General features: G+C 44.0%; 2 protein-coding genes across 4 annotated transcripts in view; both read right to left on the bottom strand.

Annotated features, from left to right (window-relative positions):
- vta1 (vesicle (multivesicular body) trafficking 1) overlaps positions 1 to 7,119 on the bottom strand; it is a 32,689-nt gene extending 25,570 nt beyond the window's left edge. Inside the window, exons 1-3 of one of the 3 annotated variants that reach the window (XM_076112116.1) lie at positions 2,730 to 3,048; positions 2,227 to 2,290; positions 568 to 662 (exon numbers count right to left, since the gene is read on the bottom strand). In XM_076112116.1, the coding sequence (XP_075968231.1) occupies positions 568 to 662; positions 2,227 to 2,290; positions 2,730 to 2,927 (357 nt within the window). In that variant the 5' untranslated portion in view covers positions 2,928 to 3,048. Of the gene's footprint in view, positions 1 to 567; positions 663 to 2,226; positions 2,291 to 2,729; positions 3,049 to 6,927 lie in introns of those variants that run through there. The other 2 variants (XM_076112114.1, XM_076112115.1) reach the window with 2 other exon arrangements.
- Positions 7,120 to 12,532: 5,413 nt separating this feature from the next.
- gje1a (gap junction protein epsilon 1a) overlaps positions 12,533 to 13,573 on the bottom strand; it is a 2,904-nt gene continuing 1,863 nt past the window's right edge. The window contains exon 4 of the mRNA XM_076112098.1: positions 12,533 to 12,730. Within this exon, the coding sequence (XP_075968213.1) occupies positions 12,533 to 12,730 (198 nt within the window). The remainder of the gene's footprint in view (positions 12,731 to 13,573) is intronic.

Here is a 13,573-nt window from a genome sequence, read left to right as displayed (position 1 = left end):
TCCTCGTCCACTGCTTCCTTTAATTGGCTCTTAAAGTGAGTCCAGCATCGCTGCGGGACTTCCCACCTCCTCACCCCCCCCCCCTCATGCCCCCCCGCCCCTCTTGACCCATTTGTAAAACATGGAGGTTACTTTCTCACAAACAAAAATCCTAAAAATACATCTGCTGGAGCTCAGAAATGCACTCGTAAGGTTGGAGAGCGAGTGCAACATATTGGACATTAGAGAGATGCAGCTTTAACACGTGAAGCTCTGACTTCAGAGCTTTAGAGCTTCATTCTTATTCTGGACAGTTTATCAAAGTCATTTTTTAAAACCACAACAGAAACACCTTGAATCTACCAGCGTCTCAGACACAGTGAGGATGCCTTACACTCTGCTGGCTCCATCAGGCCCGCTGCTTTCTGCAGATTCAGACGATGCAGGAGGGACTTAAAGGGACGGTAACAAGCGGCACTGGCAAGAAATAAAACCTCAGCAAGCGACATGAGGCCAGCAGCTGATTGGTCCATGAAGAACCTTTCATGTCTAGATGTTGACGTTGAGACGTAGGAAGGTGAGACTCACCGTCTCCAGCTGGTCCATCAGCTTCACCAGGAACTTCCTGCACTCGGGTGTTTTACTGTCCAGCTTCATGCCGGCCTGCATGGCGTAGAGACGACCTGCAGGACGACAGGGGGGGGGGGGGGTCATTAAACGTGGTTTGGAAGAAGGTCGACTACACAAATACACATTGAATAGTTTGGGACTGAAGATTTGTGTGGACTCTTCAGGGGTTGAAGCAGCTGAAGTTGTAGTTACAGCTTCAATCTGGTGCAGCGAACAAACGAGCGTCCACATGTTCTTCTGTCTCATGCTTCATGTGAGAGTCTCTGTCCTGCACAGCCTCAACAGAGCCACACACATGCATGTGGAGGCAGTTCACCAGTAGACACACAGGAAGCCGGTGGGCCGGTCAGCCGTGCATCCAGCAGACAGAGGCCTCCTTTGTGCTACGACACCTATCGGACGCTCACTCTGCTCTCAGACAATGAGCTGCAGAGAGGACCGAGGCCACATGTTCCCTAAAGCTGGAGCCCCCTGGTAGTCAGTGAAGGTACTGAGAATCTGGTTCTTTACGCTCTCACTCAAGTGTGTTTTGTAAATAGTCAAAGGTAATAATAATGAAGTATAATAATGTGCTTAGAGCTCGTGTTAGGAAGTTAAACAGCTCATAATTCATCTCTAATATCTATTTTATATTCATAAACATCTCCTTCAAACTACTGGATTTATTCAAGTTTATCACTAAAACTACATTTTACAGATGACATGTGAACACATCATGATAACGTTATAATGGCCCTTCAGCCAGTACTCATGTTCACTGAGCAGAGCCTGAAGGCATCATAGTGTAACTGAAGTGAACCTCTGTTGGTTAGCCGTTAGCGGTGCTGCTAACGTTACTAGCTCTCCTCCTGTTGCTTTAAACACCGATTGGTTGTTTATGATGTAGACTCATTAAAGACACTAGAGGTCATTAAAACACGCTTTACAGCGCCTCAGGTTTAACATCACACGTCTCTTTGGATCATTTCATGTTGAGATGAATGCAGGCCGACTATCAGACCTACAGGACATTAAGAGATGTGATGGTTTGAAGGAATAACTCTCGGTTATTCACGTCCATTACTGTGAGGAAAAACACAACAGGAAGTGACCACACATGGACTGAGGAGGAGCAACGTAGAGACGGCGTATACGTCTCTGGTAGAGACCTGTCAATCACCGTGTAGCCCCGCCCTAAAGCATCCCCTGCTTTATGGTCTGTTTGACTCTAAATGGACCATAATGTACTAAATGAACATCATGCTGTATTGAAGAATACTTGAAACTAGAGATTGAGACCATAAACTCATGTTTACAATGTTTACTGAGGTAATAAATCAAGAGAGAAGTAGAGTCATTTTCTCATAGACTTCTATACAACCAGAGGAGTCGCCCCCTGGTGGACACTAGAGAGAATGCAGCTTTAACACATGAAGCTTTGACTTCACATAAAGAACCGGAGGTTGTCTTCTGGTTCCTCTCTGCCCATCACACTCATAACATAAAGTCTAAAAACTAAACTTATTACTGCCGGTGTTCTTCACTCTTCATCACTCTCAAACAGGAAGCTGCAGATGAAGGACTGCTGCACACAGAGAAGGAAAGTAATCGCCTGAACTCTCCCACTGAAGGACTTACATGAAGCATTTTGTTGATGTCTTTTTCTCAATATGAAGATGTCACATCCCATAAATTCACCCTCCTGTCAGAAACACAGGACAGAACAGACCAAAGAGCCTTTGCGGTGATTTATCGCCCGGTCACAAAGAGAACGTCTCTCATACCATCATTCAATAAAGTTTGCCGTTATGAACTAGAGGGACGTTTAGCTCTCTACTCATGTGGTCCAGAGGTTTCTCAGGATGGTGTATTACATATCTGAGCATGTCAAGGCCGATCAATGCCGATGACAGCTGGGAAAACCTGCAGCATGCACGGTCTCTGCAGAGTCTTCCACAGCCGTCAATATGAGAACAATCACTGCCAACAACAATCACACTGACTACTCAGAATAACGAAGTGTTAGCGGCGCTGACGGGCTACGTGTGATAATAACTTTGTGCTGAACCCCAAACTGTGACCGTTACCGCTCAAGGTGCGTTCACACCAAACGTGCCGCGAATTTTCGCTTCATAACTCACGGTGACGTCCAGGGAGAGAGGAGACATGTCGAGCAGAGAAGAAGTAACAGCAGAATGAAAGTGTTGCTGGCAGAGAGCCACTGAAGCCTCTCTAGTCACGTGGAGGACCAGGAGGTCATTATGGAGCAGAGGCAGAAACAAGTGCTTCATCACGTCTCCGTCAGCTGCTCCATGAGCCCCGTGGAGTCTGAACAGCATCAATGAAACACAGTCTGGTGGAACCAGAGACTCGCTACACCAGGAAACTCTGCTTCATCTTGTCTGCTGAACGCCGGCTGTCACTCTTCATTTGAAATCAACATTTTCTTTTTCAAAAGTGAGAATAAAATCAACGACAACAGAAGGAAGCCGTGTTGAACAGGTGATCCTCACGCACACCTGTAGACCTCTGCAGTCAGAGTGTATGAGGGGAACTCACTGTGACGTGTGCAACAGTCACATCACAGGAAACATAACCTCCTCCTCCTCCTCCTCCTCCACAACAAAAGGAACCAGAATGCACCTTTATGAATATAAAAGATAAAGTAAACAGTGAGGCGGAGCCTCGTTTATAACGTTAATGATCCAATCTGTGAGAAACAGGACCTGAGACTGAGTCAGACAGGAAGCTGCTCAACTAAGACATTTAGTTTTAGTCTTTTCATGAGATTAGTTGGATATAAACTTTTGGGGGTTATGACGACAATACGTCATCTTGACTCTGATCAATAAAGGTTTGAAATATACTCAGAAAATAGTGAATACCTGTTAGATCTCCAATCTGTTCAAGTTTGAAACCATCTGTTCATTTAATTAGTCTCTCACGCACGCACGCACGCACGCACGCCTGTCTTTCCTTGAGATCAAAGTGAATCCACTTATCTGCTGACTGAACACGGTGGTCACCACACGAGGCCTCACTGCCTCACTCGTCTCCTTTACAACAACCCTCTGGTCTCTGGTCCCGACCAATCCACTGAGTACCTGATGTGAGGAAGAAGACATCACAGCAGCAGCCACCATGTTTCACTGACGGCTCGTCTCTAACAACTCAGAACAGAGACTACAGCAACTCTTTGCTCCTCTACAAACCAGCAGCTCGTTAACGTGACACACGGATGTTTCTCTCTGAATACTGCTTTATTAAAAGTACTGATGCAGCAGCATTTTATATGGTGATGTTTATGATCTCTAAGAACCAACAACCACCAGGAGACCAGGGTTCCACCAGGGTTCCACCAGGGTTCCACCAGGAGACCAGGGTTCAGCACCGCGTTGTGGTTCTACGGTAATAGAGTCCGTTCTTATTTACAGAGAACGCTTCAGAATAAACCATAAAGCAACATAAGTCACCAGCTCTCACTGCGTGTTTCACTTTAACCTCCAGGAAATGATTTGTGGAAGAAAGAAACACGACTTGTAAAGTAAATATGTAAATCTCCAGCCGGCCAAGTTCCCTTCAGCTTCAGTCTAAAGAGTGAAACACAAACATCAGAAGAGATCCACAGAAAGATGATCAGCTGACACATCAGGTTAAACTAACGCAGACGCTCCTCATGATTGGTCTATTTCACCAACACACACACACACACACACTCTTTATGATGTCAGCAGAGGTGGATTCATGTGTAAGGTACCTCTACCTCACCTCTATAAATAAAGGGGCAATAAAACCCAAAGATTTGGCTCATTTGAAACGTATCCAATGAGGAAACATCTCCTGTTAAACTCTCCACCTATCAGTGGATCTCAGCCCAAAGGTCCACAGATCTGTGCTCTACATCAAGCTCCTCGACATGAGTTATGTGATGTAATAACGACAAGATAGAACTTCACAAGACCTGCTGTAACTCAGGGTTCTACTAGATCATGCTTACCTGCTTTAATGCTCAAAAACACTATTATATAGATATGAGTTGCTATGAGAACACACGGGGTGGAGTCCATTCTTTAGAGGTGAGGCTCATGATGTCTGAATGAACTCACCACGAGAAACCAGCAGAACCTGAACTCACCACGAGAAACCAGCAGAACCTGAACTCACCACGAGAAACCAGCAGAACCTGAACTCTACACGAGCCACCAGCAGAACCTCAACTCTACACGAGCCACCAGCAGAACCTCAACTCTACACGAGCCACCAGCAGAACCTCAACTCTATATGAGCCACCAGCAGAACCTCAACTCTATATGAGCCACCAGCAGAACCTCAACTCTATATGAGCCACCAGCAGAACCTCAACTCTATATGAGCCACCAGCAGAACCTCAACTCTACACGAGCCACCAGCAGAACCTCAACTCTACACGAGCCACCAGCAGAACCTCAACTCTACACGAGCCACCAGCAGAACCTCAACTCTATATGAGCCACCAGCAGAACCTCAACTCTACACGAGCCACCAGCAGAACCTCAACTCTATATGAGCCACCAGCAGAACCTCAACTCTATATGAGCCACCAGCAGAACCTCAACTCTATATGAGCCACCAGCAGAACCTCAACTCTATATGAGCCACCAGCAGAACCTCAACTCTATATGAGCCACCAGCAGAACCTCAACTCTATATGAGCCACCAGCAGAACCTCAACTCTACACGAGCCACCAGCAGAACCTCAACTCTACACGAGCCACCAGCAGAACCTCAACTCTACACGAGCCACCAGCAGAACCTCAACTCTACACGAGCCACCAGCAGAACCTCAACTCTATATGAGCCACCAGCAGAACCTCAACTCTATATGAGCCACCAGCAGAACCTCAACTCTACATGAGCCACCAGCAGAACCTCAACTCTATATGAGCCACCAGCAGAACCTCAACTCTACATGAGCCACCAGCAGAACCTCAACTCTACATGAGCCACCAGCAGAACCTCAACTCTATATGAGCCACCAGCAGAACCTCAACTCTACAGGAGCCACCAGCAGAACCTCAACTCTATATGAGCCACCAGCAGAACCTCAACTCTATATGAGCCACCAGCAGAACCTCAACTCTACACGAGCCACCAGCAGAACCTCAACTCTACACGAGCCACCAGCAGAACCTCAACTCTACACGAGCCACCAGCAGAACCTCAACTCTATATGAGCCACCAGCAGAACCTCAACTCTACATGAGCCACCAGCAGAACCTCAACTCTACATGAGCCACCAGCAGAACCTCAACTCTATATGAGCCACCAGCAGAACCTCAACTCTACATGAGCCACCAGCAGAACCTCAACTCTACATGAGCCACCAGCAGAACCTCAACTCTATATGAGCCACCAGCAGAACCTCAACTCTATATGAGCCACCAGCAGAACCTCAACTCTATATGAGCCACCAGCAGAACCTCAACTCTACATGAGCCACCAGCAGAACCTCAACTCTATATGAGCCACCAGCAGAACCTCAACTCTACATGAGCCACCAGCAGAACCTCAACTCTATATGAGCCACCAGCAGAACCTCAACTCTATATGAGCCACCAGCAGAACCTCAACTCTATATGAGCCACCAGCAGAACCTCAACTCTACATGAGCCACCAGCAGAACCTCAACTCTATATGAGCCACCAGCAGAACCTCAACTCTACATGAGCCACCAGCAGAACCTCAACTCTATATGAGCCACCAGCAGAACCTCAACTCTATATGAGCCACCAGCAGAACCTCAACTCTATATGAGCCACCAGCAGAACCTCAACTCTATATGAGCCACCAGCAGAACCTCAACTCTATATGAGCCACCAGCAGAACCTCAACTCTATATGAGCCACCAGCAGAACCTCAACTCTATATGAGCCACCAGCAGAACCTCAACTCTATATGAGCCACCAGCAGAACCTCAACTCTACATGAGCCACCAGCAGAACCTCAACTCTATATGAGCCACCAGCAGAACCTCAACTCTACATGAGCCAAGCAGAACCTCAAATTTGTACGTCAGCCTGCTAGTAAACGTTGACCTGTCAAAGCCAACAGGACCAGACTGGTGGTTAGCTAACGTAACTGGTTTTAAACCAGCAGCTCAAACGGCTCGTTAATGGAATACAACCAGTGTGTAACCAGCGCATGTATAAAGTCCCAGTTTAAATGACAGTCAGCTGCTAAGCTAAGCTAACACACCCTCAGCTGTCGAGGCTCAGGTAAACAAAGCTGTGATGCCAACAATAGCGTCAGCTAACAGTAGCTCTAGCTAACAGTAGCATTACCCAGCATACCAGAACTTACAGTAATACGCCACCACCGGGTCCCGCTTCTCGTGCTCCTGAGCGGTCCGCATGTGGTGCTGGATGGCTCTGAGCTGAGGCGGTAGAGCCATGATGTCTTCTTTAGAGAAAGATCCTCCGGGAGACACGAAAACACATCCGCGACACAAAAAAGTAGTGTTGTTAGCAAGTGTTGTCCAGCAGCTTCACTACTTCCGCGTTGTATTAACCAATAGGAGCGGCCGCCTACGCGGGACAGGTGACGTCACCAGGTGGGGGCGCCCCCTTTTTAACCGGTAAAACAGGTTCAGGCTGCTTATGTTATTATGTTGTTAATTATTATTATCATACAATATTCTCGTGACTTTTGAGATCTGTTCTTTCATCACGAGTATTGATGATGTCAGCATTTTATAAGCTCCAAGTCTTTCGTCATATATTTATTTGTCATCTGCACAACAATTACAGAAAAGCAGTCGTTGGCCATGCGATGCTCATTAAATACGTATTAAAAAATAGAGGAGAAGTTAAAAAAGGGATATAATATAACGTAACATATGAAATAAAAGAATATATGTTTGTGGTAGAGTAATTGCAAAGTGAATGAACTGAATGTAAACAGGAATGCAGTAAAAGTATCAGACACCAACACGGATATGTTAGAAACAAAAGGGCAGTAAAAAGATGTTATTATTATTTTGTTCTCTGGCGATATAATCTGTTTTGTGTATACATAAATTAGGCTACGTGTGCCTACATATTGTTCTGTTAATGAAGAATAAAATAATGCATGACAGTAATGAAAATAAGATGAAAATCATTATTGTTAACCTAACTGTTGGTTTCGTTTTTTTTTAGTTTTGCATAATCTAGTCTTTAGTCCATGTTTCTATTAATATAATTATTCATCATTTATTTGCTTTGCTTTGTTTTATGAGCTTCTGTGTTGCATGTCTTAGTACTTCTACAAGTAGAAATAGTACTTGAAAGTTTATGCATAAAAAAACAAAACATATTTGGTGAAATAATTGTATGTAATGTTTTAATTATTATTGCTTTTGGATTTGTAAAACCCTTTTACCAGTAAATGTTTCCACATAGCAAATGAAGTCAATCAAAAATTAAACAGACAATTGTCTGACATTTTTAATCAATCATCTGAAGACAGAACAAACAGGAGAATAACTGGAGACGTGAACAGCAGCACAAACAGAACGTCTTAGAATACGACAGCGTTGGTGACAGAATGTGCCTCTTTCTCTCTGATGGCTGCCAGGTGAAGGACTCAATGAGGACAGCTGATGAAAAAGGAAATTAGTCCATTTTCACAACATCCACAAATGACGCTGATATTAGTGGTCAACAGGAAGCATCAAGATAATAAAGATCTCCCTCATTTTGTAAATAGTTCTCAATAGAACCCAGAAAACCAGTTTACAGTTCAGTTCATGAAAGAACTGTTTGGGATTTGGTGGCGCTATATAAAAACAAAACAAGGAGTGTATCCTTACGCTCTGCATGAGACCAAAATAAATGTCAACCTCTACAGTTATTCACCAGAATCTTATAAATGAGTTAAACCTGTCGAAATACAGTTACACACAGCTTCATGTACAAAGTTCTTTACCAAGACTCGCCCGGATGTTTAAACCTGTGGATTCACTTTTATCAAAGCCACGAAATAAAACCTGAGCCCTGTAAAATGCGACCTAATGTGATAAAAGACCACTTTTAAACTCACCCCCTAGCTTCTCTCTATGTGGTTTATTGTTGGCGATCAGATGATAACAGATTATAGTAAATTTCATCGCTGCTCGTTTTAGATATTCCACGAAAATGTGTTCTTAGTTTATATTACGAAATGGACAATACATCATCGGTTTGTTTCTGGCTGCTAGTCTTTGCGTTAGCAAGCATTAGCAACATGGCTAACGTCAGCAGACAGATGCAAAGATAGATGTAAGTTTCTTTTTTTTTTCCAGAAACAAACGTTGGTTTGTTCCAACCAAACCAAACCCGGAACCGGCTGGTTCCGGGTTCGTTGTAGCTCCTGATTTGTTTTCTGGCTGCTAGGTGTAGCCAGCATAAGCGTTAGCTACATGGCTACCGTTAGCAGCCTGGCTACTGTCCAACGCAAGAAACAACTGTAAGAATCCCAACTTTAACTGAAAACCTCGATCTCAGCCCTTTCATTGAGGCACAGTAAAACACCCCAGTGTTTCTGTTATATACATTTTGCAGCGGCGGCCATCGAGCCTTCCATTTCCCGGGAGGTCGTACCTGGTGGCAGACAGAATAGCAAAGTGAAAGCCAGGCCTTTAGGGAACCAATCTAAATGCAGACGGTGTCATTATTCTATAGTCTTTACATTGCACAATCAAGATTGACTTCATAATGATAAGTTAAAGTAAAAGAAACGTGCCTATTGTCCCCTTAACTATTGATTTTAAATGGTTAGCTCTTTGCGTCTGTAGTAAAGTTAACAGATGCTAACAGCGCTAGCGTTATGGTCAGGTACAGATGGTGCTCGAGGCTTGGTGGCGTAGTGACTACTTGTAGAGCTAGTTGGCAAACTGTTGTAGCATGCTATGTTGTGTTTTCCCTCTTAAAAGTTGCTAAGCAGATTTCCTAACATCAAGTGAGTTAGTAAAGAATGAAGAAGTGTATAGCGACCGAAGCGCTACGAGAGACGACTGCCCGTGGTATGACGGTCACGGATCACGGAGCTGTATTTCCACCAAATGGCCACAATGATCTAACCCATGTACACGCAACGGTGTCCTACTCGACCTGAACAGCACCGATGTTGAGTTCTACATATTCATTTAAAGTAAACAAGGCCTACGTCTTGGTGACAGAACTTTTAGAGGCAAAATTTAAAACCCTCCTCTGCTAACAGATGCCAGAACGCAGACGAACCCAAACCACAGGAGTCGCATACCTGTTTCAAATCCTCCTGAAGCCCATCAGACCAACCAGGCCTTTGGTGCTGTAGGCTGGGACCGATGAGAGCGGTCCCTCAGTGCCAGAAACGTTTATCTAAGGGTTTAGAAGGATTTGAAATGAGGGTTTGATCCACTTTTGTCTGGTAATGCAATTTTGTACCTGAGATGATAAACAGATTGCTGAGAACTTCATAACAAAAGTTGGATGGATGTCTGATTAAAAAAAACAAAAAAACGTTACAAAACATGAGAGGTAATGTTTTACAAAATACATCAACAGTGACACCGAAGGCAGAATTACAGAAAGTATTGTGTGTAATACTACAAGCTAGTTGAGATAGAAAGAGTGGGGAGAGGACACTCTTCATGAGGATGATCAAACATGGACAAGAGCTCAACCATCCTTTCAAATATTTCTGGACTGAATGATCTCTTAGTTTTGCTTCAAACATACTAGTTATTACATTATATATGAGACCAATAGGGCCTGTACTCTAAGAACTTCAAATGTCGATGCTGATTCTGTCCGTCTCTGTTAGGAACTACACCACAGAGCTATGTGAGACATCTCACCTTGGATGTTGGGACATCCATAAGCACAACAATTGCGGTATTTCTTCTTACTGGCAGTCTACCATTTTTTCAGGTACTTAAAAACATTGCAACTTGTAGTACTGGTAAATATTTTATATATTTTCATTCAAACACATTTTAATACTCAAATTTAAATAATATTTTTGTGTAAGTCACTGATCCTTAAGACTATACATTTCTTTAAAGTTTAAAAAATCCAAGCCAGGAAGTGTTTCATTCCTTTTTTTTGTTGTATGAATTTTGTATCATTGGGGAAATATTTACCCTCAAAGAGTAAAAACACTACATTTCAGACATGTTTAGTGATTGAGTCATTGTTCGAAGACGCCTTCACATCTCATGGAAGTATTCTTTCAGCCTTTCTGGGTGAGCTGGTTCCAAGATGAAACTGTTATTTCAAAAGGCAGACAACTCCATCAAGAGTCCACAGCGAAGTTGTGGCGCTCATGTTGATGGAAGTAAAGGTCAGAAGGGGCTAGAAGCAGTAACAGACACAGATTGGAGGCGATCACACATGGAAGTGTCAGGAGCAACGGCACCTGCAATTCACTCGCCCATGGGTCAGGTTCCTGGATCACAGTTTCTAAAGACGTGTGATAATCCACTGCCAGCTCTCTAGTCTGCCTTTCATATTTGACCAGCACCCTGAAGACAAGCTCGACTAAAGTGTTTATCTGCATTATTATGTATGCGACTAGCTAAATGATTTGCATCGTTGGCTGTTAGTTTGTTACATTAAGACTGTTTTAATCTAAGCCTTAGGAATCTGCTGAAAAAAGACTTCTTTAGGTTCATTGTTAGCACTTCCTAAGGGACCAAGAGAAGATGCATCAAGCAGTGTGGTACTACTGGACATCGGTCTTGGTCTTGAGACCGGTTTCAAGGCCACCTTTTTACTCGGTCTTGTATCGGCCTCAAACTAAGAAGACTCTGGAATTTTTTTTCAAGATCAGTCAAGAACGCAACTGCGGTGACATCACCAAACTGCCTTATTAATCTGTTACCATCAGTACTGTGATTGAAAACAAAGGAATATTCCCACACCTCTGCAATGCCTTTTGATTATTTTATAGAGATATTTCTCACTAAACACTTGTGTGTTATACATAACACACAGATACAGTATACATGTCAATAAACCAGGTGAATGAAGAGGAATCTTCATTTGTTTTCTTTGGGTATTTAAATGGGAATGCTGATCCTCAGATTGAGGATGTCTCTGGTTTGCACGTTTCATATTTTACCAGCAGCGCGTGCATGCAGTGTGGGACTGGCACTGGTCTGGTCCTGGTTTTGCCTTGCCTTCTTATTGGTCTTGGTCTTGAATCGGTCTCGCCCTGCCTTGGTCTTGACATGGACTGAACCCCTCAAAGTCTTGGTCTTGTCTCGGACTTGATACAGTCTGGTCTTGATCATGACTAGGTCTGGGTTTGGTGATCTTGACTACAACACTGGCATTGAGTTGTTTAATGAATCTTGATGCATTTAGTGCACACCTGGCCTTTAAGCATTATTGCAAACAGGGTGTGTAAAAGTATCAGATCTGAAGTACAACTCCAACAACAGGGTTTAATGGGACCCTCAAGCTGTTACGGGCCATCAAGTTTGTGACAAACGGGGCTTCCCTTGTGCTCTAATTGGTCACAGGTTTTAGAAACACCCTGAAGTCGTTACCTGTCTTTCGGTCATCGTGTGGAAAAAAGAAAACCAGAAATCTTTCTACGCCATCTCCTAACTGTTCAGAGTCAGAGGAGCATATTCTCTGGCCATCACGTCCAAACAAAACCGTGGACACAGCCAGAACAGACCCACTGATATCTGAAATATGACTAGGGATGATCCCTCCATAGTTAAGGGCAAAAAACACCCAGAGAGTATTTCAGACTTGCCAGCTATGACACTGTCGCACATTCTCAAATTTCTTGGTGCAACACACTCACGATGGACAACAGGTGAGGTTTCGGTCTTTTGTCAGCTTCCTGTTTTATGAAGGTCCAGCAGTAGCCAACCAAGAGCCCGTTTAAAAACTGGTGGAAATAGTGTCATATATGTTCACTCTTAGTCATTTCACATGTGCTTTTGTGTGTGTCATTGGTTGTTGAGATAACCAAGACGTCGGCAAAGTATCTCAAATATCTCAGCAACACAGAGGAGTATGGTGATCACAGTGAAGGTGTACATGGCACTGAGGAAGATGGTTTTCTCAAAGTGTTCTGGCACCATGCACTTAGTCACATTAAAGGTCTTTTCCAAAGCAATGGCATCACACATGTACAGCGGGTGGACCTGGGGAACAAAAAGAGAAACATGAGGTAGTGATGAGTTTATGATTGTCTGAACTTCCAATCCTTATGTCTCTGACAAATGACAGTGTGCAATTCTGCTGGGTGATATTGTCTTATTATCGAATTATTCTCTTGTTGGGTCTCACCACGGACTATGTATAGGTCAGGACCACCAACTCCATTCTTTGGTGTTGTAATATGTGGTATTGGCCAGCGTATGAGAGGACAAAGTTGTCGCTGTCATGTTCCAGGAACCATCTTGAAATGCTCAGAGCTTTTGTGATGTGGGACACCACACTGCTAGCAGGATGTAGATTCCATCACCTCCAGCTGGTATTATTGTCACCAGACAGGGTGGATGCATGGAGGACACTACCAACTGCACTGTTCTATCCACCTCTTTGGTTGACCACATGCATTGAAAGATTCTTCTTGTTGTTCATTGCCTGCAGTAGCAGAGCCATATTGGCTTCCTCTGTCAACCTACAAGCATTTTTAAATTGGTGCAATTGTGGAAAGATTGGCCATGGGGCCAATGAAGTGCTTCCTAACTTTTGGAGTGGAACTAGGCTATTTTGACAACTGCACTGATTGCGGTTTCTCCAAAGGGTGGCTTGCCTGACGATATGATTCCATTATTATATGAGGGTGTCCCCGAGTCCCATTTCTTTAGAGGTGTTCCAGGTAAGAAAAATAAGGAAAGGGACCTTTGGCAACTTGGGTATGCTGGAAGGATTACACCTCCTATCTGGCCGGGGAGAGCTTTGGTACCCGCCGAGGGGGAACTGAAAGTATTTCCTGGAGAAAAGGTTGTAAGGGGTACCTGCACACCCTTTTTTGTCAC

This window comes from Anarhichas minor, unplaced genomic scaffold (assembly GCF_050575085.1).
Source record: "Anarhichas minor isolate MPS153535 unplaced genomic scaffold, ASM5057508v1 ptg000047l, whole genome shotgun sequence".
NCBI lineage: Eukaryota > Metazoa > Chordata > Actinopteri > Perciformes > Anarhichadidae > Anarhichas > Anarhichas minor.
Note: the sequence above shows the minus strand (reverse complement) of the source record. Positions and strands in the feature narration are given on the sequence as shown.